The sequence below is a fragment of the Lissotriton helveticus genome, chromosome 10, assembly GCF_964261635.1.
Source record: "Lissotriton helveticus chromosome 10, aLisHel1.1, whole genome shotgun sequence".
In the NCBI taxonomy this organism is placed as follows: Eukaryota; Metazoa; Chordata; class Amphibia; order Caudata; family Salamandridae; genus Lissotriton; species Lissotriton helveticus.
The window spans coordinates 819,550,644-819,577,698 of NC_136071.1; the positions used below are offsets into that span (position 1 = coordinate 819,550,644).

Genomic DNA, 27,055 nt, shown 5'->3' on the forward strand with positions numbered 1-27,055 from the left:
AACTGAATGGACAAAGTGAAGCACAGAGACAAAGAGACACCCCTCATGTGCTCCTCTCCTTAGATGCCGAGAAGGCATTCGAAACAGTCCACTGGCCATTCATGAAACAGACACTATCGAAGTTCGGATTGGGGCCGATCTTTACAGCCTGGATAACATTACTGTACACAAATCCGGAGGCCAGAGTTCCAGTTAATGAGCAGACTTCAGAAAACTGGCCGGTGCAGAGGGGCACTAGACAGGGATGTCCCCTGTCCCCTTTACTGTTTGCACTGGTGCTAGAACTGTGTGATTAGGTCCCACCCAGATATAAGTGGCTTTCAGGATGACAGAGAGGTCTTGGGAGATGAACGGATTTCGCTTTATGCAGATGACATCCTCCTATATGTCACTGATCCAGCCATGACGCTCCCAACAATCTTAACTATAGTCGGAGAATATGGCTGTCACGCTGGATACTGCATCAACTGTGATAAGTCTAGTTTATACTCGATAGGGGAACCCATTGAGAGTCAAGACATCATGGGGTGTTTAAAGGTGGTTCAGGGAGGATTCCGATATCTAAGCCTCTACATTCCCTCTAACGAGGTTGCGAACCTAGCGCAGAACATTAAATGTGTCCTAAAGGAATTTCAATAGGATGTAGGGGGGCTATCTATAAATTGGTCACGCTTTAAAGCTGCTGTACATATTACAAAATATGTATAGTAAGATACCCAAGACAATTTTCACAACACTAAATAGTGAATAGCGCACGCTCCTATGGGATGGGGCGCATCCAAGAGTGGCATTGCAAACATTACAGCATACTCAATACAACGAGGGCCTTGCACTACCAGACGCACAAGCATACTACAGGGCAGCCCACCTAATAGTCCTTAATGAATGGGGACACTTCGGTGGAGACCACCCCACATATGCAATGGAACGGCTTTAATTTAGAAATCACACATCCCTACACTACCTATATGGAGGTTAGGGCGTCTGCCACCTGCTGGCAGCCACCCAGAGAGTAACAGAAGCCTGGAAGGGGCAGAAAGACAAATGAAGTGGGACGCCAAATTTTCGAGGGAGATGTGGGAAGGGACAGGGCTACGGGAAATTAGTAAACTCCAGGGTTTCAGACAATGGACCATGTTTGGAATCTCCAAATTGGGAGATCTCTTAGAAGGAGGCACCCTTGCCTCCTTCGATACATTACAGACTACACACCAACTAGTTTAAGTAATTTGATAAGATGCCCTGCTCATTTGCAAAACAAAAAAACAAAACTGCTACAATAGACGAAACTAGACATAATCTACATGAAATAGGCCTGTTTGAGATTTATATCCAGAATTCTTTAATGAGATTGCCATACATACTTAATTATTTTCACTCTGCAAAATTGTTTACATTCACTTATAGACAATGTTGAACATTTGGTTTCAATGTAATTACCCAAACTGGCAAATAAAAGCAGATGTGTTGGAATAACGATCTTTGTTCAAGACATTTTTTATGAAATACAGAGAAAGACATAAAAAAAGTTATAGACAACTTCAACTCTTTTCACTCAGAGATTCTACCCTGAAAAGAAACTGAAAGCCACTGTTGCCTCATCCCCATATAAATGACTATGGCATGTTTGTAGCATGAACTGGCCTCCAAAATCTTTCTTTAAAATAATGTTAATAAAACCAAACAGCAAATCTTTAAAAAAACATAAGACCGTAATTTCCAAAATATACCTTGCATCGTGAAGCTCCCGACCTGCCACTTTTTTTGAACCCACATGACAGTGTTCGGCATCCCTGCTTTTATGTTCAATGCCCTATTCTACCTCTGGGTAGGTACTGTGTTAACTGGCTGAATCAAAATGTTTGTAAGACGAGCTAGATTGTAACAAATAGTTCACAAACTCAAAGATCAAAGCAATGTCAGATCCACAAGGCTAGAAGTGAATGACAAACAAGGGCAAGGAGAGAACCAACCCTTAAAAAAATACAGGATCTTCACATTTCACATTAGGGCTGTAGTCCTCAGCACTATATAAAAGGGGGGAAAGTCTGGAAACTGTTGCACAGAAGCCTTGAGAGTTTTAAGGACATGCATGTACAGAAAAGCAAACCAAATACTGGAATGACAAACACACTGAACACAGCTGACAAGTGAAATAAGAGCCGTAGTATGTCTAGTTTGCTTTCTGCAGCAATGGATGATTTCAAGACAGCAGTACTGGATACGAAGAGGAACCGGGGCAACATGATCGAGGTGTTCTTTCAGGCCCCCCTCCCACCCCACCCCCCACCTCCAATACAGAGGTCCAAGGTACTAAACCTATGCTGTGCATGTTTAAACAAGCTGCATCTACACAACAGCCTCATTTGAATAAGTCGTATATGAAAAAGCTGCAGAAGGAGCTCAGTGCTTCACAACTGCCCTTGCATGGTCCAACTGATGTCTGTTCTCTCGAGTTTGGTATCGAGGAGCCGATTATGGAGATCCTTACTTTCTCTTGAACTTCTGCACTGAACTGTTTCTTGTGGCCTTAAGATCTCCTAGGAGTAGAATTTCTTTCAAAACCTTTAAACTGTTACAGTCTGGGCCTACAAGCATGCTTAATTTGGTTCTATCCTTGTTTTTTCCTTTTATTCTGTTTTTCTTAATTCCTCCCTGAGATGCTTTTCTTCAGTGCTTCTTTAAGTATTGTGTGTTTAGTTCTTGCATGAAAAAGTTATTCTAATGCTTTAATATCGTTTCCAACTCACATGGCTCCTGCCTGATCAGAGACAACAAAACATTTATATAGCTACCATAATTGGATAAAAAACGTTGGATATCCTTACGAAACCTGACTTCCCTTTTGGTTATTTCTAGATGTGTGGTCACAGGAGAGCATGAGTGTTACATCTATAGACTGCAAGCATCGTACTTTCATCATGTTGGTGGCAATTGTGAATGACAATTGTAGACACCTTCTAGTAACATAAACGGGGACACTTTCTGCATGCAGTCTATGTTGCTAACATTTTGTTGGAAAAAGGTTTACTATAACAGTGCAGCACACTCAAATGACACTGCCTAGTTCAGCCATTGTATGTTTAATAGTACAGGCATTCGCTCTAGGATAAATTAGATTTCCCGGTGTACTAAAAAGAAACTTCTGATTAGCACCAGGTGGGTGACTTACGCTTTACATTCTCACAGAGTTGGTCCTATAACCTTAAGCCATTCATGAGTAACATAAGCCAAGCAACCATGTAACATTTGTATATATTTACCATTTTAAGAAACTGCTAAAAAGGCATTTTGAAGTTCACATTTGAACTCCAATGGCTTGATCATATTCCGTGGTATTGCTTAAAATCTAATCTTTAATTCATTTCACCTCCGACCATTTTTCAGTTTTTCGTCCGTGTTTTTCAGAATACCTGCTATTTTTTCATGCTACATTGTCATACAAATCCAGCCGTGCTCTCTAATCCAAAATGGATATTTTAAATATGTGCACAACCAAATAGGCAAGAATTGTTTCTACAACTGGAATACTTGCAGAATCAGTACCAACGATATCAGAAAGAGCAATAGTTGTTAGAAGCACTATGACTTCAAAATAGCCTGAGACTCGGAAAAGTGAGGAAAGGTGGTTAAATTCCACCTGCAAAATTTAAAACCAAAAGCTATATCACCAAATGCAAAGTTTTAAACAATTTTACAAGTAAATCTCAATTAGTTGCAATGAGAGCATTTGAAACATATGGCTGACCAGTTATTGCTATTGACATAAATCGTAGCAAATACTGTGAAATGTGACTACAAAGCCATTCTATGGTTCTGTACCATCCAATACAAAATAAGTTAATAATCTATATTTCTCATTAGCTTGTATCTATTCTTCTTCTTTAGGTCTTCAAATGAGACCTCGATGGAATGCTTATTAAGAGCAACACATCTAAAAAATATATATTTGTAATAATTTAAATCTTAAATAGTTAATTCCAGGAAGCAGGCAGGGATTCCACTATGTTTACCATACTTGCAATTTAGTCAGTATTGATCATTCAAGTATCAGTAGTATTAGACCTTAAGATGCTAATCATTCACAAAGTGGAAGGAAATAATTAGAACAATGCAGAAGCCTCCATCCATTCCAGATCCGTGAAGAATCAAACCATCGTTCCAGATGATTTGTCTTGTGTCTTCAAATCTGCGGTAATCTTTAACAACCAAAATGTCTCAATTCCTCAGTCCAACTTTCTAAAGAAAAAGAAATTGCACATTTGTGAAAAGGCAGAACTGAGGTGTGTTCTTAACTGCTATATCAAAATAAACCAGAAATCAAATGCTAACAGGTAACACTCAATTCATTTCCCTTTTGATTAGACATAGCATTTTATTTCCAGCATTTTATGCATTTACACACATAGGAATAAGGAAGTGCAAAACTCTTTTGGAGAAAGAAACACCAAGAAATGGAACTTTTCCCATTCTATGAACAATCTGGTCAATAATGCTCATCCATAATACATGTAAACTGTACTGATAAGTAATAGTTTGGGACTGTATGTTACATGCACTTGCCTGTACATAATTTCAGCCACTGAGCTTTACAGCTACTTAGAACCGTGCAACCTTTTCAATGTTATGGATTGATATTGTCTAAGTTAGGAAACTGCTGATAGATAACAGCACCACACTTGATACTTTTTAGCAGAATGTAAAATCACATCAATGAACTACTTAAAGGGGGCAGGCTTATCTTCATTTACGGAAAAGCCCTCATGGCCCCGGCTGCTCATTGTTGAAAGACTACCAGAGGGCTAGCGATCTGGACTGATATACAAAGTTACTATTGCGGCTCTTTTCAAAAGGTTTAGATCTAGCCAAAAAAGAACATGTGGACCAGGAGGAAATGAAGGCTTAGTCTGCTAAAACAAATTAAATACAGGCTGTGTTAAATAGTGCAGCGGGATCTCAGACATGTATAATGCTTACTAGGAGAACTTACAACCCCTCTCCCCTTTTTTTATGCCTTTCAGTTCACTTCAGATTATTCAGGCTGTCCTTGTTCTGGATCTCTTTCTTAACTGAATGCTTGTCACTCTCAGAAATCAGACAAACAAATAGCACCATTTTGGAATGTTAATCCTAACAATGATGAGACTATATTCAAAAATAATATCCTGCGATGATTTAACTGGTGACTTGTGGCACTTTTAAATTTTCTTTTTATCTAAAAGGTCAGTGTCTATGTAATTACTGATCATTTGTAATAACCATTAGTTTTTCTCTCAGTATTTAAGTATACAATGCCTTGTTAATATGGTTTAACTATAAACACATTTCTAATTAAAACACCTTAGAGATTTCATCAGGAAGAAAAGCAAACAACATATCTTTGAACATACTGGCAGAACCTAGAGAGTGGCCTCTGCAAGAATACACTGCAGTCTACTATTTATACAACAAATAAAATTAGATATCTATTAGGTCTACTTTGAGCATCACACTTCATACAGTTGCTGATTGCATTAAAACAAAGAAAGTTGCGTTTAGACTTGTTTTATCGAGAGGACCGTGATCTATGTTTTTAATTGTGTTTTCTATGTTTGAAATATGCTTTTAGGGTTGTGTCTTTGCCGAAATAAAGTATTATCTGATCTGATTGCACTATTTGTCTTGCAATTTCTTCAGAACTGTCTTTAATCAATATTTTACTTCGTGACGGCGTGGTCTTTGAAACTCCACACAACTCTTTCTGTAGCTTCTCAGTTATGAGTTGAACAGTGCCAGCATAAATGAGGCATTCAAAAACGAATCTAGCCAGAAAATGTATTTCTCCATATTGTAAAAAAACAAAAAAACGGGGGGGGGGGGGGGGCGAGGGTCAGAGCTTGCCGGCAGCGTTGATGGCCGCCTAATTCCTTAGCTCCGCCGGCACTCTCACAAAATCCTTAATTATCCTGGTGCAGAGCCACAGTTCGGACCCCCCACCATTGCACGCCGGAAGGTACCGGGACTCTGTCGGTCCCGCTGCGGAGCCAACCCGACACCGGGAGAGGTGCGCGCCGCACTGCGGGGTCTCGATTGAAGATAGGCCGCAAGCCGCGGTCTCCAGCTGCCTCTAGATCCGTGCGACGTGCCCGTGCGTGTGGCGACGGGGGGGTGAGTCTGCCCCGAGGCCCGAAGATCGGTCCCCACGCTGTCTGGCCCGGAGCGCCCTTAACGAAGTCCAGCACTGAGGGGACGGCGGCGCACGCAGCCCTGACTGACACGATCCCACACCGGTGAGTGCTCTGCAAAGCCCCGGGTGGCGTGCAGGCGCCATTTTGTGGACAGGCCCGGCGGTGGAGGAGGCTCCCTTTTGTCGGGGCTGGGGACGCATCGCATGTACCGGGAGCGCACCTGAGGGTCTTTGAACATTGCACAGCGCCCTGCTATACTCAGTGGCACCAGAGGATTGTCTGCAGCGTGGGGCACTACCAGACTCGCCCGAAAATCCCATTGGTGACCCACCCGACCGGAGCCCTGTGCACGCTGCATTTGAAGTGTCTGTGGTTGCTCCCCCAGGAAAAGATGCGCTCTCAGTGTGCAACAGCGAGGGGAAGAGGCGACACTTGGCTCAACCGAGCGACAGCGCAGAGTAAGTGGGAGAGAGGCTGCAGAACTGAACTCTGCGATCACGAAGCCAGGATTGGTGCGAAGGGGAGGCATAGCCTAACACGACTGGGCACACAGGAACGTGCGAACACCGGACCCTGCAGGGTGTCAGTGCTGCCAAGCTAAGTGGTTGGAGTAGCATGCGGAGCTGAGCCCGGAAGAATCCTGCTTCCAGCGGCCACGTCTGGACGCTCTGCGGGTGTCCCTGGCAAGGCCTACACATAAACTCTGGTGAATCGACTGGTCCAGCAAGATGGGGAAGGAGGACAAGACCCAAAGCAGACTCCCCTTTGCACAGAGACGAGTGCAAGTACAGAGCCCCCCCCGGCACAACTCAGGGAGAACGAGCACCCGGGAGAGGAGCGAACTGTGGACTCTGATATCAAGTCCATGCTTCGCTCTATGGAACAGAGCCTGCAATCCAGCATCTCAGCGCTAGGCACTAAAATGGACGCCATGACGTACAGAATGGACCGTATGGCCGAGCGAATGGACAAACACGCAGAGAAACATAACATGGCGGAAAGGAGGATAACAGAAGTCGAAGAGGCACAGACAGAACTGGACACGGCCCACAAGCGAGTGGAGAACCTATTGAGAACCATTCAAGATAAGACGGAAGACTTGGAGACACGTTCCCGTCGCTGTAACTTACGCATAACGGGTCTGCCGGACTCCACGCAGACCGGCAAGATGGAACTATTCATTGAGAGGCTGCTGACTACACTGCTGGGTGGTGAGGGGGTGTTCTCGACAATGTTCGTGGTGAAGCGTGCGCACCGATCCCTGGCCCCGCAGCCGCGTCCGGGGCTGCCCCCCCGTCCAATTATAGCGAAACTGCTCAACTACAGAGACAGGGACACGGCGCTCAGACTTGCTAGAACCAAAGCAGACCTACAATTTGAGGGATCGGCGATATCAATCTTCCCAGATTTCATGGCTAGAGTGCAGGAAGCTCGTAAGCATTTCGCTCCACACAAGAAACGCCTCAGGGAACTTGGTCTGGACTTTGCGATGTTGTATCCTGCCAAACTGAGAGTCAACAAGCAGGGTCACTCGCACATTTTCACGGACCCTAATGAATTGCAGAAGGCGCTGAAGAGTTGGTCCAGAGAGAAGAGAACAAGGATGCGGAACGTCAGGCGGACGGTGAGAACAGCCAATTGGACGAGCAGGAGTAACCGGGGCCTTGGCCATCGGTGGCGAATTGGACTAGCGGCGGACACTTGCTGGCAGTAGTGACTCCCAGTTGTGCCAACGTGACGGAAATTACTGATTGACTCACTCCGTGAACTGGCAGACACCTTGCAGATAAGTAAAGATGAGTCTCAACTTGTACAGGACATGTATGCTGTAGTCTGCACGTGCGTGTCACGGGCAGTAATATATACACAAACCCTCATCGGGACATCTGAGTATGGGTAACGCAGCCGTGCAGGGTTGGGGAGGGGGGCAGGGAGGGAGGGACAGTATTCCCCTGAAGGACACTTGGTGGTACTATTCAGAGCTCTGATCACCACTCGGGGAGTGCACGGCGGAGGGAGGAGGAGGCCGGATGCAACACACTGAAAAATTGAGGTACACGAAAAGTTAGGCGACCTTATGCCCTGTGCGCAATGCTCTGTTGCAGTTCGGATCACAATGTCAGTTTGTAGAATGCGGGGTTGGGATGGGAGGGCAGGGGACCGGCAAGACCAAGTTGGGGAGGGTCTGCTGTGGGAGGGGGGAGGGGGCAGAGGAATGCTTCCGGTACACTGCTGTGCGTGATGCCTGCTCACACTACCTGTGCTAACCTTGCACTACTTGTAGTAATTCGTAGATTTGTCTCATTGCTAAGATGTCTACCACAAATAGAGTAACCATGCAGGGAAGATGGATGCACTAAAAGCATTGACATGGAATGTGAGGGGTCTGAATGACTACCGCAAGCTCAGGAAGGTAGTTAATTATTTGCAGCGCCATGATGTGGACCTCGCACTCATCCAAGAAACACACCTACCACTCTCCAGTAAAATGCTACGCAGTAGAGGGCTTGAAGGTAATATTACGGCGGCTGGATTCACAACACATTCTAGAGGGGTGCTGACATTGGTAAACCCCAAGGCCAAATTAACCTTGTCATTGTTGAGAGCAGACCCGGATGGCAGATACCTACTATCTAGGTGCACGGGGAAGGGCTATGACCTCATAGTAGCTAACGTCTATGGTCCTAATTATGACTCCCCAGACTTTTTGATGCTCTGTCACGACACTGCCGCGCATACACTAATGCCCAGATGCTCTGGGGGGGGGGGAGATCTTAATTTAGTACTGAACCCGGAGCTAGATAGGTCATCAGGCGCGCAGCGCAGGCTCTCAGCGGCAGCCCTGAAGATACAATCGGAGCTCATCACACTAGACGTGGTGGACGTTTGGAGAAGCAGACATGCTGGGAAGGGCGGGTTCACACACTACTCCGCCTATCACAACATTCATACTAGAATTGATTACTGGCTTATATCTTCCTCAGTGGCTAAATGGGTCAGCTCCTGCACGGTGCTGGCGCGTACTCTCTCGGATCACTCGCCACTTCTCTTGACCCTAGCGACTCCCGCGAGAAGATTACCACCCTTTACGTGGCGATTCCCACCGTATTCACTCTTAGATGAGCAGTTTAGGGGGGGAGATGGCCGAAGAAATTGGAAGGTACTTTGACACTAACATTGGGTCGGTTGATAGTTTCCATACAGTCTGGGAGGCATTCAAGGTATACATTCGGGGCATAGCAATGTCGAAGCACTCGAGTGTCCTCAAGTCCATTCGCCAGAGATTAAAACACTTAGAACAGCAGCTGTCTGAACTGGAAAGGGGACAGCTAAGCGATGCTGACGTCAATGTGACGGCAGATATCAAGTTCCTCATAGCGGAATACAACAAAGAAGCTGACAGGGAGCTGCGGCATATGGGGAAATATGCCACGGCCCGGTCATACGGTGAGGGGGACCGTCCTGGTTCCCTCCTGGCCCGGATCTTGAAAAATTCTAGACGCCCACAGGTGATTGCTGAACTGGAAACGGCAGACGGAACGCTCCTTCGGGAGGAGGCCGAGATAGTTGACGAGTTTAAGAACTACTACCTGGGCCTATGCACTTCCAAATCCGGGGATATGGAAGACGATATTGATGACTATCTGAGCCATATACATTTACCCTTCCTGAAGGATTCCGATCGGGAATTCCTGATGCAACCAATACATAAGGATGAAATTGTGGAGGCGCTGGCGAGCATGCAATCAGGCAGTGCTCCGGGGGCTGACGGGCTCACGGTGGGTTTCTATAAAGCGTTCCAGGATATTCTGCTCCCACACCTCTCTGCGTTATTTTTTTTTTTTTTTTTTTTTTTGTGTAAGACATTTATTGGTTATATACAAGAAGTACACTGCGTCATGCCAACAAACCGGAGGTAGGCCGCGATACATGCAAGTGTCAAGCAACAACAGGTCTCCCGTGAGGGAATTTCCAGAATATCCGGTTGTCTCGCAACTGGCCGTACCTGTAAACCATGGCAAAAGCAAATAAACATACAGTGCAACAGAAGCAAATCACATAATCTTACATTTTTGTAGTTGATGTCGCAAATAGTCAAAATCACACATGTACTAGACATCGCACCGCCATAAGGACGAGAACGGTAGTCATGGCTCATCAAAACAGCAGGTCAGCATAGACAAATTCGCGACACCTTTTACTCCCAACCCCTCACAACAGTGTGAGGGTAACAAAGAACATGGTGGTGCTTAGCAGAGCATGATCTACATGGCTGAAATAGCAATCTCGGGGCAGTTCGTACGAGGTACAGACAGCTGAACTAACATGCAAGCATATGGCAGGGTCAGCAACAGAGGGACTCCAGAATCTTACGGAAGGTGGGGGGGGGGGGAGCAGACCGACTAGTGTGTCGTGTGATCAGTGAACGGGGCAGAGCGATAAGTCTGGCGGGCGCTAGGGGAAGCAGAAGCAGTGTATGGGTAAGGTGTTTCGTATGCCATAGGAGCAGTCTCTTTGGCAGCACTCAACTCGCCCTAAGTAACGCGCACGCAATCGAGGAATCTCAACCCATGTCATCGGAGACGCCCACGTCAGGGGAACCTCCGGAGGTAGCTGAGCCTGTTTTCTCCCTAGCCCACTGGAGGAATGGCTCCCAAATGTCATTGGGCCTGGTGGCAGTGGGCATCGACTCCCAGTAGGACGTGAGTTGTGTTTGACCATAAGTCACGTCTTTAACCCACGCCGCGAATGCAGGTAGAGTCCTGCGGCCCCAGTTGATTGCCACCTGGCGTTTCGCATAAAGGAGCAATATCGCGTGCAGCTTCCGGTCACAAGGCTCAGTGTCCTTCACATAACCTAACAGGCCCACAAGCGGGGTAGGCTCGTCTGACCTGCGCAGCATTTGGTTGATTGCATTGAAGATGGCCGACCAATATTCATGTAACTTTGGGCAGGTCCACGCCACATGCAAAAAGGATGCATCTGCTCCACCACATTTCCAGCATGAAGCATCTTCTCTGATGCCCATGCGGTGTAACAGTGCCGGAGTGCGGTAGTACCTGTGTAGGAATTTAAAGTGTACCAGTCTCAACCTATAATTCGGTGACAGCGCCGATAGTTGTGCACAGCAGTAGGCCCATGTGTCGTCAGTGAGGGGGTCATCCAGGTCGGCAGACCAAGCCTGTTTGGCCGCTGGCTCTGTGATCGGAGCTTGTTCCTGCATACAATTATATAGTCTAGAGACCAGCTTCGCGGAAGATGGTCGTGACAACAAATTATGGAGTGCGTCTAGGCGTGGCGGCTCCTCAGGGAATTCAGGCCACAACTTTTTACAGGACTCCCGGAGGGAATGGTGCAGCAGTGCGCCCGAGAAGGAGTCAGGGTGGCCATCCTCTCGCGCTGGTAATTCAGCGAACTTCCCGTCGGGATAGAGATCCGCAAACGTCAGTATGCGTTTCCCTCGAAGCAGAATGGTGTCTCCCCTGGTGCAGAGGCACGGTAGCATCGGGTTACCACGTAGTGGGATCGATGGCGCGTAGAGCAACGGGAGTTTCGCACGAATCCTCAGTTCACGCCAAGACCAGCGGATCATTTCCACCGTGTCAATGTCTTTCGATGGGCGCGTGACCCCGCCGTACAGCGCCACCTGTAGAGGTGATGGGGCGGCAGCGGCCAGTTCCACCGCCACATGCGGCTGGTACGGGGTGGGGAAGACCCAGAAATGCAGGAACTGCGCCTGTGCGCATAGGGAATACAGTTTGAAATCCGGCGCTCCAAGGCCTCCCTGTCTGAGCGGGAGAGTCAATAGGGCCCAAGAAGACCTAGCCTGGCCGCCAGACCACACCAGTTTTAGAAGTATCGACCTAACGCGTGCGTGGAAGTGCGCCGTCATTGGTATGGGAACATTCACAAATAAATACAGGAATTTGGGGAGTACTACCATTTTCACCAGTGCTATCCGTGCGACCAGGGAAAGGGGAAGCTTGTTCCAGATCTCTACTTTGCTTTCAAGCCAGTCCACCGCTCTTCCGAAATTCAGGGACCAGATTTCCTGCATGTCCCGACTCACCCATACGCCCAGGTACTTCACCGCCTCAGTTTCCCACCTCAGGGGATATTCCGAGGGAGGCTGTGTGGTCGCGTCAGTTAGGGGGAATGCCACAGATTTCGACCAATTTATCGATATTCCAGCCAGGCCCTCGAATCTCACGAATTCTCGGAGCAGCGGGTTCATATTGTCAGAGGGATCTTTAATGTAGAGAGTGACATCGTCCGCCCTCTCTGCGTTATTTGATGAAGTGTGTGTAGAGGGCAATATGCCGCGTTCAATGAGGGAAGCACTAATTGTAACCATCCTCAAACCTGGCAAGCCCCCGACCTCATGTAGCTCATATAGGCCGTTGTCCTTATTAAATGTGGATGCCAAGATCTACGCCAAAGTCCTGGCGACCAGACTGGCTCTACTGGCTCCGGAGTTGGTGGCGCCGGAGCAGGCGGGCTTTATACCCGGCAGGAACCTCACTTATAACATCAGGACGGTGCTGGGCACTATGCAGCATGCCCGTCAGGACACAAAAGCAATAGCCATTTTTCTCGACATGGAGAAGGCCTTCGATTCAGTGGAATGGCCCTTCATGGTACGGGTCTTGCGGAGAATGGGGCTAGGCGAACCGTTCTTACAAATGATAGGAGCACTATACCAACACCCCACGGCTCGCCTCCGCATCTGAGATCGAGTATCTGACCCCTTTTCGATTAGCAGAGGCACCAGGCAAGGCTGCCCCCTATCGCCGCTACTGTACGCTCTGGTGGCGGAACCACTGGCCTGTGCCCTTAGGGAGTATCAGCCACGAGGGGATTAGCTTTCCAACGTACAAAATAACTATATCAACGTATGCGGACGATACACTACTATACGTTCGTAACCCGGAGGCGAATCCCGTCGGTTCTGAGGGAAGTGGTGCGCTTCGGGGCCCTCTCAGGTCTCAAGATAAATTGGGCAAAGTCAGTGGCGTTCCCGCTCACTCCGAATACGGCACAATTCGACATGGAATACCCGTTACAATGGACGACCGAGCCAGTCAGATATCTTGGTATTATGTTGCATACGGACTCGGAAACCCTCGTACGTGAAAATTACGGTACCTTGTACAATAAATTGGAAGACGAGGTGGAGGTATGGTGTAAGCTGCCACTATCCCTGATGGGTAGAATAGCCATTATGAAAATGGTTATACTTCCTAGATTGTTGTTCTTATTTAACAATCTACCGATAGTGCTCTCGAAGGTCTTCTTTAAAACACTAACGCAACTGCTGATCAAACTGGCCTGGGGTGGCAAACAGCCTAGGGTGAAATGGACAACGCTGATGCTTCCTTACGAACTAGGGGGACTTGGCGCTCCAGACATGGAACGATACTACAGAGTGGCTCAGGCCGCACACTTACACACGTGGATCCATGGGCAAGAGGCTATACCTTATGTCAGAATGGAACGATTGTTTGCAGACCCCCTACCGCTTCCCGCAATGGTCTTTCGTACGGCGGACCGCCGAGTTGGCATATTGGACTCGATCACGTCAACCAATCATGCTTGGCACGCACTACTGCAGGCTCGAGGCGAAGCATTGCTGTATTCACCCCTAATGCCTATTGAATGGGCGTTGTGGCTGTCCCCCATGGAGGAGAAGGGAGTGATACGTGCCCTCCATACGATGGGCATACATACAGCTGGTGCCTTGTTCCTTGAGGGCGTAGTGAAAACTTGTGAGCAGGCTGTGTCGGCCCAGGATGGGGCCACGCTCTTACTGCGTTTCCAATATCACAGAGTGCTTTGATGGAAGTCTTAGGCCCTAAATTAGCGGAACCACAGGAGATCCCAGAGCTTACATATGTCATTAAAACGTCTTCCCCCAGGAGGCTGGTAGCTAGCCTGTATAGTATGGATGGACTGCAAAGAGAGCAGCTGCTCTCAAAGGCAAGAATGGACTGGCAGAGTGACCTACAGGTAACAATAGATGATGGCATGTGGGCGTACTGCTGTTCCAGCACTAGGAAAATATCACTGGCAGGCACAGGCTGATTCATTTTAAATATTTACAGCGAGTGCATTATACGCCGGAGAGGCTCCATAGATACGGCCTCAGACAATCGGCCGCTTGCGATAGGTGCCATGCACCGCTTACAGACTTTATGCATCTCGCTTGGTGGTGCGCCCTGGAATCCGCAAGTTTTGGGACAGCGTGTTTGCCGAAATGGGCTCAATCCTGGCTACTGACCTGGTCCCTGACCTGGCTCTGGCGCTCCTGGGCCACTCTAAAGGCCCTGCGAAGACTGACAGACATGGGCATGCTGACAGCCAAACGAGTAATTGCAATGTGCTGGATGAGAGGACCACTCCCCACCATGAACAGATGGACGCATGACATGCTATATTGCTGCACCCAAACTAGTGTTACAGCGAACTTCTCCCCCCTGTAAGCCGCCCAAAGAATTTCTGGGGTCTTTATCAGGATTATTTGAGATTGCGGGATGTAGAAAGGGAGGCTAATGTTGAAGAGGGGGATACACAGGAGCAATCACAGAACTAGGTCGCTTCTTCAGAGCGGTGGGCATATTTGAGGACATAGAGACACGTGGGTGGGGGTAGCGTAGAGCAGGGGTACCGAGCAGAAGGTGGGAGGGGTAGGGGATGGGAGTTGGACTGTTTGAGGTTTAGTTCACAGGACCGTCATAAGGGGGCACGCAGAGTAGGCCCTATTAGTTGTATTGACTTGCAACCCAGTGTGGCGAACACGCGCAGAGATGAGGACATACAGGCTTTACATATGTGAAGGGGGGAGTATTGCATGACAATCTATTGCTTATGTGTATTTGCAACGACAATGCCCCGCCGGTCCCCCGGGATGTCAACTTGCTCTCTGCAGCTAACCAACAGAGATGTACGCTGCCGGCCCCTGGGTTGTGGCAACAAGCTGTGTGAAACTGAGTTGAACGAATAAAGTCCTGTTTATAAATAAAATAAATAAATTAAAAAATTAAAAAAACAAGATGACTGAAGGAATGATTGAATTATTTCAGCCACTGGCATTCTGGCCAGTATTCCAAACCATTGTTTTTCGCCAAATATGGCATTCTTCACAGGCACCTGCTGTATACACATCAAGATTATGCAAATCAGTCTAGGTCTGACTCTAATAGGAACGAACAGTCCAGCCAGGCCAGAAGAACCCCACTTAGGTCAAAACTGTTCTTCGACTACTTGTATGCGGTTCAGAAAGAACCTGTCTTGGCACGTCGGGCAAGATAGTTGCTAATTGACAGAATTCAAGGTTGATTTGCATATGACAGTGTCAAATATGAGGTGACATGGTGATCAAAAATACGATGGACTGAAATGTGGTTCCGTGTAATTACCAGTGGCTGAGATTAAGTCAAGAATGTCTTGCTTCACCTTTTTGTATTAGTCAATATTGGGAAGGCAGGGTTATATAGATGTGGAGTTAAGAACAGTAAATATATACTTACCTCTATATACTTTCCTTTAAAATACTAAGGTAGTTAATATCAGGTCCATAGTATATTTGTAGGATATTTCTGTACTTGCCATTCTTACTAAAGGCCTTTTAGACTGCCAGGCTAAACCGGTGTAATTCAGGGATGTTTATTAAAAATATCACCGCCATTCTTACTAGAACGTAGTGAGTTGCATAATTGGAAAATACAATGTGGCAAACTACCACATACTTTCTGAGTTTATTTTCCAGCATAACAATGCTGGTGAAAAACATTCACAGCATGACTGTGATATGATGTAAAACGAAAGCTTCCCTGCAGAATTCCCACAGCACTCTAAAGCAGCAGAAATAGGAAAAATATACAGTAACCAGGTTACTACGCATTCTCTCCACTTCAATAGCAGTTAAATTTGTCAGTAAGTATTTCTGATTTTCTGTTACTCATAGTATTGAATTGTTTTACAGTTGAACAGTGCAAAACAGAATGTCATTTTTGCAGTTTTAATAACTTCAGTACTGTGTACAAATTTGACGATATAGATTATTAGTTTTCTTTCAAAATTAAATCAAGGAATGCTGAGTCAAGGCGATCAACACCTTTACTAATAGAAGCAAGAATCATATCAGAAATGATCAAACAGGAATTTTGAAGGAAACAAATGGCAAATACTCTGCTAGGCGACTGTGAAATCTCAGACTACATCATATTTACCCTCACACTTTGCTGTTCCTTCCAACACGCAGATTCTGAACATGTGATAGTAGTGGCTCAATTCTCAGAGGTGGCGGGTGGGACACACAATCTATAAACAGCACCAATGTTGTAAAACTACATTTTATAAGAGGGTAAGTCGTTTTCATCACCATTGGATAGTGTATAGAATATGCAGAATATAGATGATAATTCTGTATGTTGAGCACAAAGTAGTAATTTCCTGAGGGTTAGGTGAAGAGTTGAAGCTCCATCTTGATAATTTGCTCAGTGCTACCTATCCTACGGTCTATTTGCCAGAGCATTGGCGTTCAATAATTTCTAATCACATCATGTTCATAGGAACGCAGCCTCCTTGCTTCTCGATGAATGTCTGTAATTAATCCGGGTAATCTCTGTTGACCTCATGATGTGCAGTCTATCAATTCTTCCAGCCCTATGGGAGTAGCTGACAGAAATCAACCGGTATTTTTCTTAATATGTTACCTATTGCCTTTCTTTCTTCAGGTGTATGCAATAATTTTTCCATTTTAAAGACAGTTGTTCAAAAAAGTAAACTTGAGATATGGACCGATTTATATACACTCTCAGTTGAACTGGAGTAATCTTGGAGATGCCCTTAACTTTATTATTATTCTGTGCAAAAAATACTATCTATGAAGAAAAAGCCGGATTTATACATAGACTGGCTATCACGAGTGCCAGGTCAAAAATGTAAACTCGGAAAAATATATTAGTTCAAATAGTGGGGAAATATTGCTTGGCAAATTAATATTTTGTTAACAGTTTCTGGAAAAAAAGTGTACCCCCGTCCCCCAGTATCTTGTGGATGGAAATATGCATTATGAATTTGCCTTCCTATAAATGTGGCATACTCTACTTGAGGGTTATATTATAAACTGATTTCTCAAATCGGAGGCCCATGATTCGGCATTACACCTGTCCCCCAAGCCTGGGAGTAAATGACGGCAACACTACACATACACAGTTTCAATGTATGTCGATTATAGCATTATAGCATTATTTAAAGGACCCGGAGTACTCAGTGCCAGTTCTTTTGAGGGAATTGACCCCCATTCTGGGAGTTTTGGAAAAGTCAAAGTTGTTGCCATTTGGGGTCAGAAGGGACTAAATGTAACTAATTGCCTGAAGTGGGTCAAGGATGGGAATTAAACGGTTCTGTTATTCTGGCATTGTGAAGGCACACGATAAAGAGAAGGAGTGCTCATTTAATATGGGAAGAGTTAAGATGGCTTATAGGGTTAGTGATAGGTAAACTTATTCTTTCTCTTTCAGTTATGGTCAGGGTATCACATAGCTATTTCTAACATGTTTTGTGCATGTATTGCAAAGCCCCGTAGCAGCTATTCAAGGAAATTACACCAACTCCTGATTCTATTGGTCTGAGGGGGGGGGGGGCACAGCAGACTGAAGCTCAGTACTTTTAAAGTTTGTTGGGGGCGTGGCGGCTTGGGGCTGCCAGACACTTAAGAGTGTTACATGATGGCACAATTGAAACACACAGTTCAATGGGTAGACAAGGAGGATACATCAGAGAAGTGTTTGGCAAAAAGGACATATGGTCAAGGCTTTCTTCAAGATATTCCCTATTATTATGAATAATACTCCAACTTGGTGCCAGCAAATTATAAGACGGGTGATATGGACATGGAAGAGAGTGGTCAAAGTAGTTATGAAACTGCCCCCTGTGTGCTAGCAATGCAACATGCAAGTGTGCGTAAAATGGTTGTTCGGAGAGATTGTGCAGGACTTCTACAGCAAACTGGAGGGAATAATGCTGTGAAGCAATTGGAGATCTCTACGTCCCCACAATAGAGGCAAATGTGTTATTTTTGCTGAAGCACAAAATTGTTTTGGTCTAAGAGTGAGACCGTTTTTACAGTTTGTGCGCACTACAAAGACCGGGAAGTAAGGAAGACATTTCCTGAGGCCCCAGAAGTTAGGCAAACAATGGTAATGATGCTCAGTTGTGTGCATACGGGAAGATTGATGGTTACTATCTTTCGGGTACTTTAGCAAGATAGATGGGGGTAGAGCAAGCACAGCCAAAAATTCATGGATTCCATTCGGTCAAAACCAATCGTAGGCAAGAAATTGGATAAATCTTGTATGCAGGTGGAAAGGCTATCAAGATCAATTTAATTATTTATATAGCACATAATCTTCTTAACCGCACTACACCTTAATAGGATTCACCCTAAGCACGTATTCCTCTGTCCAAGATGTGAAGGGTATAATGCAAATTTGCATACAGTGGTATGAAATTGCATGCACACATAGGCCTTTTGGTCAGAGGTGAAAGATTACAACAAAAACTAGAGGATACCCAAATTGACGCTGAACGAGTGTGTAAGAAAGTAGATTGTTATTTCGGGTGGAGGGTGGCCAACTTCAAGGAGTAATAATACAACTTGTCAGGATGAACTCTAACATCACTAAATTAACATGAGTTCAACCCTCTGGTAGCTATGGTTGCGAGCAGACAGTGCGTAACATATTTATGCAGTACCAAAACGGTAATAAAGTCAAAATACCAACCAATAAAAATCCCAAACCGAATTAGAAAAAAAAGAGAAGGTTTTTGAGCACAATGATACCAAAACAGCCCAAGTCCAATAAGGGGGCCTGAAGAAAATTGTGCCATAAGAGCTAAGTGATAATGATGATCTAGAGTCATGGCTTACTAGGACCTAGGCGTACTTGGAGGCCGACAGAAATAGATCCCACGGTTGAATACACCAAGTAGAATGCCCTTGGTCAAGGATTTTACTTTTTGACTTAGTCTGCAAAATGGAAGTCAAAATCTTTCAGTGGGGCAAGACAGCAGGCTGAATCCAGCAAGGTTCCATCGAAGTCTGATTGGAGTTGAGCGAGGTCCCGTTGGTTTTGGCTGGAGAAATTCTAAGGGAAAAAGTTAAATTTCCGGGCCTTGAGAAGTCGTCACATAGCCTAGATACTTTAGGCCCCTTTGCCAAGCCCATCCCAGATTTCATCTCTGGGACTTAGTCTCCTTTGTGGCACTCGGGCTCCTCCAGTGGGCAAGGTGGAATGCTGTATCTAAACGTGGCTCCATGAGGCCAGATACCTTCTTACCAAGATCCAGCAAAAGCAGATTTGTTGCTCTGGAGAAGCATAAGAAAGCAGTTTCTTGAGGCCAGAGACATTGCAACTTCACCAGACTGACTATAGAGGTTGGTCCGTGTCCTACAGGGGTCTGGAAATCAAAAAAATTGTTACGTTCCAAATTTGCAGATGTCAGTCACTTATTTCCTCAGCTTTTCAACTACGGCTCTCAGATTTCAGGGCAAGCTCTTAGGAATTTTGGGCTTGATCCCACAACCCTGTGCAGGGTCCAAGGCAGGTCTATTTGGAACTGGGAAAAAAGTGTTTTTTCAAATGGTTGTGTCCCAGTAATCACACAGGAGTCAGCCCACTGACCGTTGGAACCTACTTCTTTGTCCTCGGTAGAGGGGGAGCAGGTCCAGTCCTCCAGGGCTCCTTTAAGGTCACAGCAAGTGGTGCCCAGTTCTCCATAGTTCTTCAGCAGTTTCAGAAACTGTTCTGAGGAGCAAGCCTTGGGGTGCCAAATTTAAGCTAGGAATCAGTTAGTGGGTGGGGATGACTCCGGGCCTCTCCCTAACAAATTCCATACGGCAAACCGAACCACATTTGCAGCAGTTCTCCTATTCGTTATTGCAAACAATCACACAGTCCCTCTTACTCCTAAAATTAAAGATGGAGAAACCCTTCCTCCCTTGTTCTCAGCATTGTGCCTACACAGAGGGTTGGACAGGGAGTGAACAGTCCCACGTCATCTGTGGTCACTTATAACTAAGGCCCCTGTTTTCTGTTTTTACGAATTTCTACAGATAAATACAGACAGAAAACAATGTGTATTCTGTCTGCATTTATTTTTAAACATGGATAAATACGGAAAACGTGCTTCTTTTAATTGACTCTACGTGCTGTCTTTCATGAATTCTAGCCCAACAGCTGAGCAGATGGACAGCATGGAAATTAAAAAAACAGGATGAAACTTCTTTAAATAACTGCATTTGTCAACATACATTTGTGGTATAATGCTAATATTTGCCAGGCGATGTACTGTTATGTAATATTTGGCAACTTAACCGCATGCGCGCTACGGCGATTTTCGCGCTACGCGGCTTTTTTCAAAAAGCCGCGTTACATGACGAGCTCAGCTCGTCATCAGCGTGCGAGCGGCGCAACTGATGACGAGCTGAGCTCGTCATCAGCGCCGAAGGGTTTAAATAGGTAAAACATGACAGACATCAAAGTATGAGTGTGCATCTATCATTTACATAAATATGGAAATGTACAGGTTTACAACTACATTTTTTATGCACAACACAAAATAAATATGTATAAATATATATAAAATAGTCCAAAAATAATTATGGATATATACAGACGGAAATGTTAAAAAAATAAAGACCATAAAACCGGGAGCCCTACTTATAACTGGTTCTGGCATGAACTTCCCTCCCACAGGGTTTGAGACCAGAAGGGGTAATGTGGCTGCCTTCTCTAGGTCTCGCCTTACATTTACTTGTGAAAGGGCAGGCCCCTCTACACATTATTAAAGCTCCTGGGCCCACCCTACTGTTCTTCCTGCAAGGGGAAGTAAACATCCCCACACCCCATCCAGGACATTGTTCCTGCCTTAATACAGTGTAAAAACGATTTCATGACTAAGCATTGGCTGGGCAGCTGCTGGAAAGCGAATGCAAATTAGCCTTTGTTAGACCTGACTTCTCTCCAGGGACACCTCAAACATTTTACCTTTACACCTCCTGTTTTCTGAGCCAATTTTTGTTGGCTTTTGGGACTTTTCGCATTTTACCACTGCTAGCAAGTGCTTGCGCTCTCTCCTCTAAACATGGTAAAATTGACTTCCACCCAGTTGGCACACATAATTTACTTGTACGCCCCTAGTACATCGGTCCTAAAGGTACCCAGGGCCTGTAAATTAAATGCTATAAGGGGCCCGCAACACTCCTTGTGCCACCCACTTACACAGCCCTTATAAACATGCCTCAGGTCTGCCATTGCACCCTGTATGAGCACTTTTAAACTGCTATTTCCACCTGGCAAAATAAACTTTTTTGCTGGGTCTAAACCTTCCCTTTTAATACATAAAAGTCAACCATCTGGTAGACCCTAAACAACTCAAAGGGCAGGTGCATTGAATTTTAAAAGTTCAACATGTACTTTTAATTTTACATGTCCTGGGAGTGAAAAATTCTCAAATTCGTTTTTAACTACTGCAAGTCCTATCTCTCCCATGGGATTTTTTTTTTTTAGGTACACCAACTGTATCCAATTTTATTTAGTGAACAAAAGAAAGCAGGACACACAATAGGTAGTGCTCATTCACAGGTTTACAGGTGAACTTACGACACAGGTTGCGACACAGAGCCTGATGAGGCACCACAGCTACAGGAACAGGCAGGTGGAGAGGAGACAGAGCATACAACACAGCCAACACCTGCTAAAAAACTACGCTGTTACACTGTGCCTCCACTCCAGGAGTTGGAGGGAGAACTGGAAGGCATACAGGATGAGCCACACCCAGAGCAAGAAGAGCAGGCAGGGCAGGATGATGAGCAGCCGCCAATGCACCGAAGGGACAGCAGTCGCATGAGACGCTGGCCAAGGGCACAAAACACTACAGACGTAGGAGATGATGCTTCGGTATTTTTTGGCCTGGAGGGCACAATGGTCAATGTTCAGCATCTTGCTCTCCTTGTTTCATTTCTTAAAGGTCTGGGGACGACGAGCCACTGGAGTCCGGACTTGAAAACTCATAAAGTAGCTGTAACGAGTACTTGGAAATGAAAGCGGATCCTCAGCAGCTCTAAAGTAGCCGTCCTCACATGGGCAGGATGTGGCTCCGGTGGCAGAGGGCAGAATGTGCAGTGGGCACTTCAGGCAGGCACTGTCAGACGCATCGGCCTTGAAGTGACTGGGAGGACAGGCAACTCGTGAATCGGACACAGAATTTTCCTCAGTCTATTGACACTTTCACTTGCGGGTCCTAGGGTCATTAATTCTTGCTGGGAGACATATCCCGCAGAAAGTGATGATACTCCATTTTTCAGGAGCACAATTATCAAAATCAAGACAACCTTCACAATGGTTCCTTATTGCCATTGCGCTAGGCTGATTGTGGAATTTCTCATCTAACAAGTGTGCTGCGGTTCCAAAGGTTCGGGAAACACTTTCAGGGCCAGCAGCTGTTGCGTGTCAGTGTGAAAGGACTGCAAGTTATCTTCTTTGCCTGAGTCTCTCATGATTCGGTCACAATCATTTGTTCCTGATGTGTGGGCAGTGGGTAGTCTCCTGTGGGCTGTGCTAGTTCCCTCCCTGAATCCCTATCTCTCCCATAGGATAACATTGGGTTGCCGTATTACATTTAATATGTGATAGTCTTTGATTGGGAGTAGGTAGGAATGTAGAGTTTGGTCTTTAAAGAATTGTAGATTGCAATCTAAAACTCTCTTTAATGGTAAACTCAGATTTTAAGTCAAAATTCTGAAAATGCCACTTTTAGTTGCCATTTTCTTCTCCTAACTATTCGGTGCCTGTAGCCTGTTTCCTAGGTCACATGACTGAGTGTAGTTGGCTGTTGGCCTTTGTGTATTCCTCCCAGACAGTATCACAAAGGAGGGCCTGGGTGTTTGCAGGATGATCCATCTCAGACTTGAAAGTGATCACATACCCCACTTGCACTTCAAAGGCACTGCCTCAACTCACACACAAAGGGCTTCACACTAGCTTGTTGTGTCCCCAGACAGACTGGTACCATGGTATGGAGGCAGGAAATTCTAGCACCTTTTCCAGAAGCTTTTCCCACTTCAGAGTGAGCACTGAGTATAAAAAGGGGACCCTCAGGCCCACTCTTCAGTACTCTCCCTGAACTGTTGATCCTACAGGAGAACTGCAGCTTGAGGCCTCCACTTCTTGCTGAGAAGGAAGACTGGACCTGCAACCTTCATTCCAGGCTAAAGTGGCTCCAAGGGTCAGCTGATTGACCCTCCGTTCTGAGCTATGGGGATACAACAAGCTCCAGAGGAATCCTTGCAACTGCCTAGCTGTCCTGCTGAACAGGACCTTTCGGAGCTCTGTTGGCATCTACTGGAATGTGTTACTGATCTCCAGGAGGTGCCTCGCAGATCTTGGACCCTTGGTGCGGCATCAGTTGTACTCCTCCTGGATGCAAAGTGGAAATCCTGAAGTTTTGGGCTCCTTGCAACAGCAAACGGGATTGTAAACGTAAAGATCTAGCCACTCCTGCCAACCACCAATGCAAAGCTCCAGTGAACCAGATTCCTCACGCTACATTGACCACCAGCAACACAAGATCTGCACTACAGCACCGACAACTTATGGTGACTGCCAATGTGAACCCCCAGCGACTACCATCCACAACGCTCTCCCTCCTCCTTGCACCCTCCTGCACAGCAAACGGAAGTCTTCACGCTGTACATTTGAAGGTATGCTTTTCAGCTGGACTAACCTGTTCCATGTACCTGGCCCACATACTATCACGGTGGGCCTAACATTGTGACTTTCAACCTGTCTCACATGACCAGATAACCACGAGTGGAGCTTTGTGCTTTTGAGCACTATACTTACCTGAAATCTTTGAAATTGCATATCTTCCATTCCATTAATTGGATTGTTGTTTTGGTGTAAAATAAAGAATTTAACTTTACTCTATTTTTCTAAATTGGTGTGGGATTCTTCTTGCGTTGAGTTTGTACTTTATTACTGCCTGTGTGCTGTGTAAATACTTTATACACTGTTTCCAAGTTCAGTCTGACTGCTTTTGTGAATAACTACCAGAGGGTTAAGCACAGGTTAATTTAGTAACTTAGGTGGTTCACACTGACAAACATTGTGGTTGTTGCTTGAAAATGGCTCACATCTCCTTCAACCCAATTTCCCACAGCCTCCAAGAGCTTCAAGGCAGGTAACTTTCCCTAAACATTTATTAAACTTCACCAATGAATCGGACTTTTAATAAATATGAAAAAAAGCCTTCAAATGACTTCTGTATCCGTTTCATTTCAAACGTCACAGATTAAATTTTATTATCTGTACTTAGATTTTTTGTAAGATTCAGCTATAACCCAGCCAATTAGAATAGCTTTAGGGGCCTAGTCACTAGAGGAACATGCCTAATTAACTTCTGAACATTTCACTTTAAAATATCAGGCACCCTACCAAGAGGGCGAGAAGGTGTACTTAGGGGTGGCATATTAATATTGCAAGGTAGCATTACCACCTGTCAAAAAGGGTTATTTAGACAGGTCAGTGTGGCAGGATTTAGAATGAGGCAGTCTGACTACACAGTGTAGCCTGAAGCCATGTTTTCTTTGTCACTGTAGTGAATGGCACAATCAGTGCTGCAATACACAAAAGATATTTAACTTTCCATGCCATGTGTATTTTTGCACTACATCCTGTGTCCTTATAAGACACTTAAATATGCCAACTAAGCCAATGTTGACACGTTTATAAAAGGAGCACAGAAACTTTACTCCTGGTTAGCAGGGGTAAAGTGCACAGAGTTCTAAATCCAGTAAATCAAATAGGGCCAAAAATGAGGGAAATAACCCATAGTATTGTCATTTCCTACACAGTGTATATTTATAATAGACCTAGAAAGGGGAACATGAAGCATAAATCTGCAGCCCGGTCGGCTATTCTGGCACACAGATGCACAACTAATCACTGGCAAAGAAACATGTTGGAATGTGCTGCAGCAGAAAAGAGTCAGATGAAAAATACCAGGAGGGATAATAAATTAACTTTAGATCTAGCTGACTGGGTAGTAATTATTCATAAAAAATGTTTCCGTATAGTGCAAACATCCTCTCCCGAATATCAGACCACCATGTACTCACGTGGATCACTTACTAACTAGTTCCTTTGTCTAGAAGAGACGTCTTTACCATCAGTGTTGGCATGGCACAATGAAAAGAAATGCTAGCATTACTTGACAAAAACTTTAGAGTGTATTTTTTATGCATAAATGTCATTTAGAAAGCTCTTTGATAAATACATCAAATGGGCGTGAAATATAGATATGAGGCAAGAATATATAATTCTTGGAAAATATGTAAAGAGACCAGTGAGAGAAAATTAAAAGACTGTTAGACTTGTTACATGTGTGAAAATATGGGAGTTCGGGGGCAAATATCCTAAGTGTACAAGTTACTACCATTGGTATTCTTGCTTTGCTAAAAGATGTCATACAATGAAATGATTTATTTAAAAAAGCATACCTGATCACATGATATTTTATAACTCTGTTATATTATTGTATTGAGGTGAGGTTAGTACTAATAAAATATATTCACTCAGATCAGATATTGGCATACTCATCATCCTTTACCAGACAAATTTACTAATGCTCTTTCATTGATGAGCCCCCCAAGGAGCTCATGACTTTCCACAGTTGTGTAAAAGATCCTAAAGACGTGAAATTGAGGCAACATAAGGAAAATGCTACTTACCAGTATGCATCTGTTCTTGGCATGTAGAGCTGCAGAGTTACACACTATGCACAGGTGGTCACCTAGTGTTGGGCCCGGATGTTTGCAGTTTGTTTTGTTGTAGAAAAGTATTTGGAAGTCACGGGATAGGTGACTCCTCCTTTGGATGATACTGCGCATGGGCATCGGCTCTATCCCCAGATTGTTTTTCGCCATTAGGGAAGTGATGGAGCTGTACAAGAAGTAGTGATGTCCATGTAATTTGTATCTAATTAAGACAATACTGGAACAGATAAAGGTAGCCGGGGAGGCGGGTGGGCGAGTGTAACTCTGCAGCTCTACATGCTAAGAACAGATGCATACTGGTAAGTAGCATTTTCTTTTCGAGGCATATGAGCTGCAGATTACACACTATGCATAGATTGTATAGCAGTACCCACCTTAGCGGCGACCACCCCCATCTGTTGCAGTTGTTTGAAATAAAGTTTTTAGTACAGCCTGGCCCACAGTGGCTTGTTGCTTAGTTTGCACATCTACACAATAGTGTTTTGTGAAGTTGTGCAGTGTAGACCATGTAGCTGCTTTGCATATGTCATCTAAGGGAATGTTCCCTAAGAATGCCATAGAAGCCCCTAACTTTCTTGTAGAATGGGCTTTTGGGGGAATTGTTAACGTACGCTTGGCCTTCTGGTAACAGATTTGTATGCATTTGACAATCCACCTTGCAATTCCAGATTTTGATATAGGATTTCCTTTATGTGGTGGTGAAAAGGACACAAAAAGTTGTTTTGTTTTGCGAAAACTTTGTGTTCTTTCTATGTAATAAAGTAGCGCTCTTTTAACGTCTAAAGTGTGTAGAGCTCTTTCAGCGACTGTTTGTGGCTGCGAGAAGAATACGGGCAGCTCCACAGATTGATTTAGATGGAATGGTGAAATGACTTTTGGAAGGAATTTAGGATTAGTACGAAGAACCACTTTGTTATGATGCATTTGCAGGGAAGGTTCTTGAATGGTAAATGCTTGCAGTTCGCTTACTCTTCTAAGAGAAGTAATGGCTACTAGGAAAGCTACTTTCCTAGTTAGGAATTGCAATTCACATTTGTGTAAAGGTTCA

General features: G+C 45.1%; 1 protein-coding gene across 4 annotated transcripts in view; it reads right to left on the minus strand.

Moving 5' to 3' along the window:
* Positions 1 to 1,318: 1,318 nt before the first annotated feature.
* Positions 1,319 to 27,055, minus strand: part of ACBD5 (acyl-CoA binding domain containing 5) — a 427,382-nt gene continuing 401,645 nt past the window's right edge. For all 4 annotated transcript variants that reach the window (XM_078663408.1, XM_078663406.1, XM_078663407.1 and 1 more), the window contains one exon: positions 1,319 to 4,239. In XM_078663408.1, the coding sequence (XP_078519534.1) occupies positions 4,227 to 4,239 (13 nt within the window). In that variant the 3' untranslated portion in view covers positions 1,319 to 4,226. The remainder of the gene's footprint in view (positions 4,240 to 27,055) is intronic.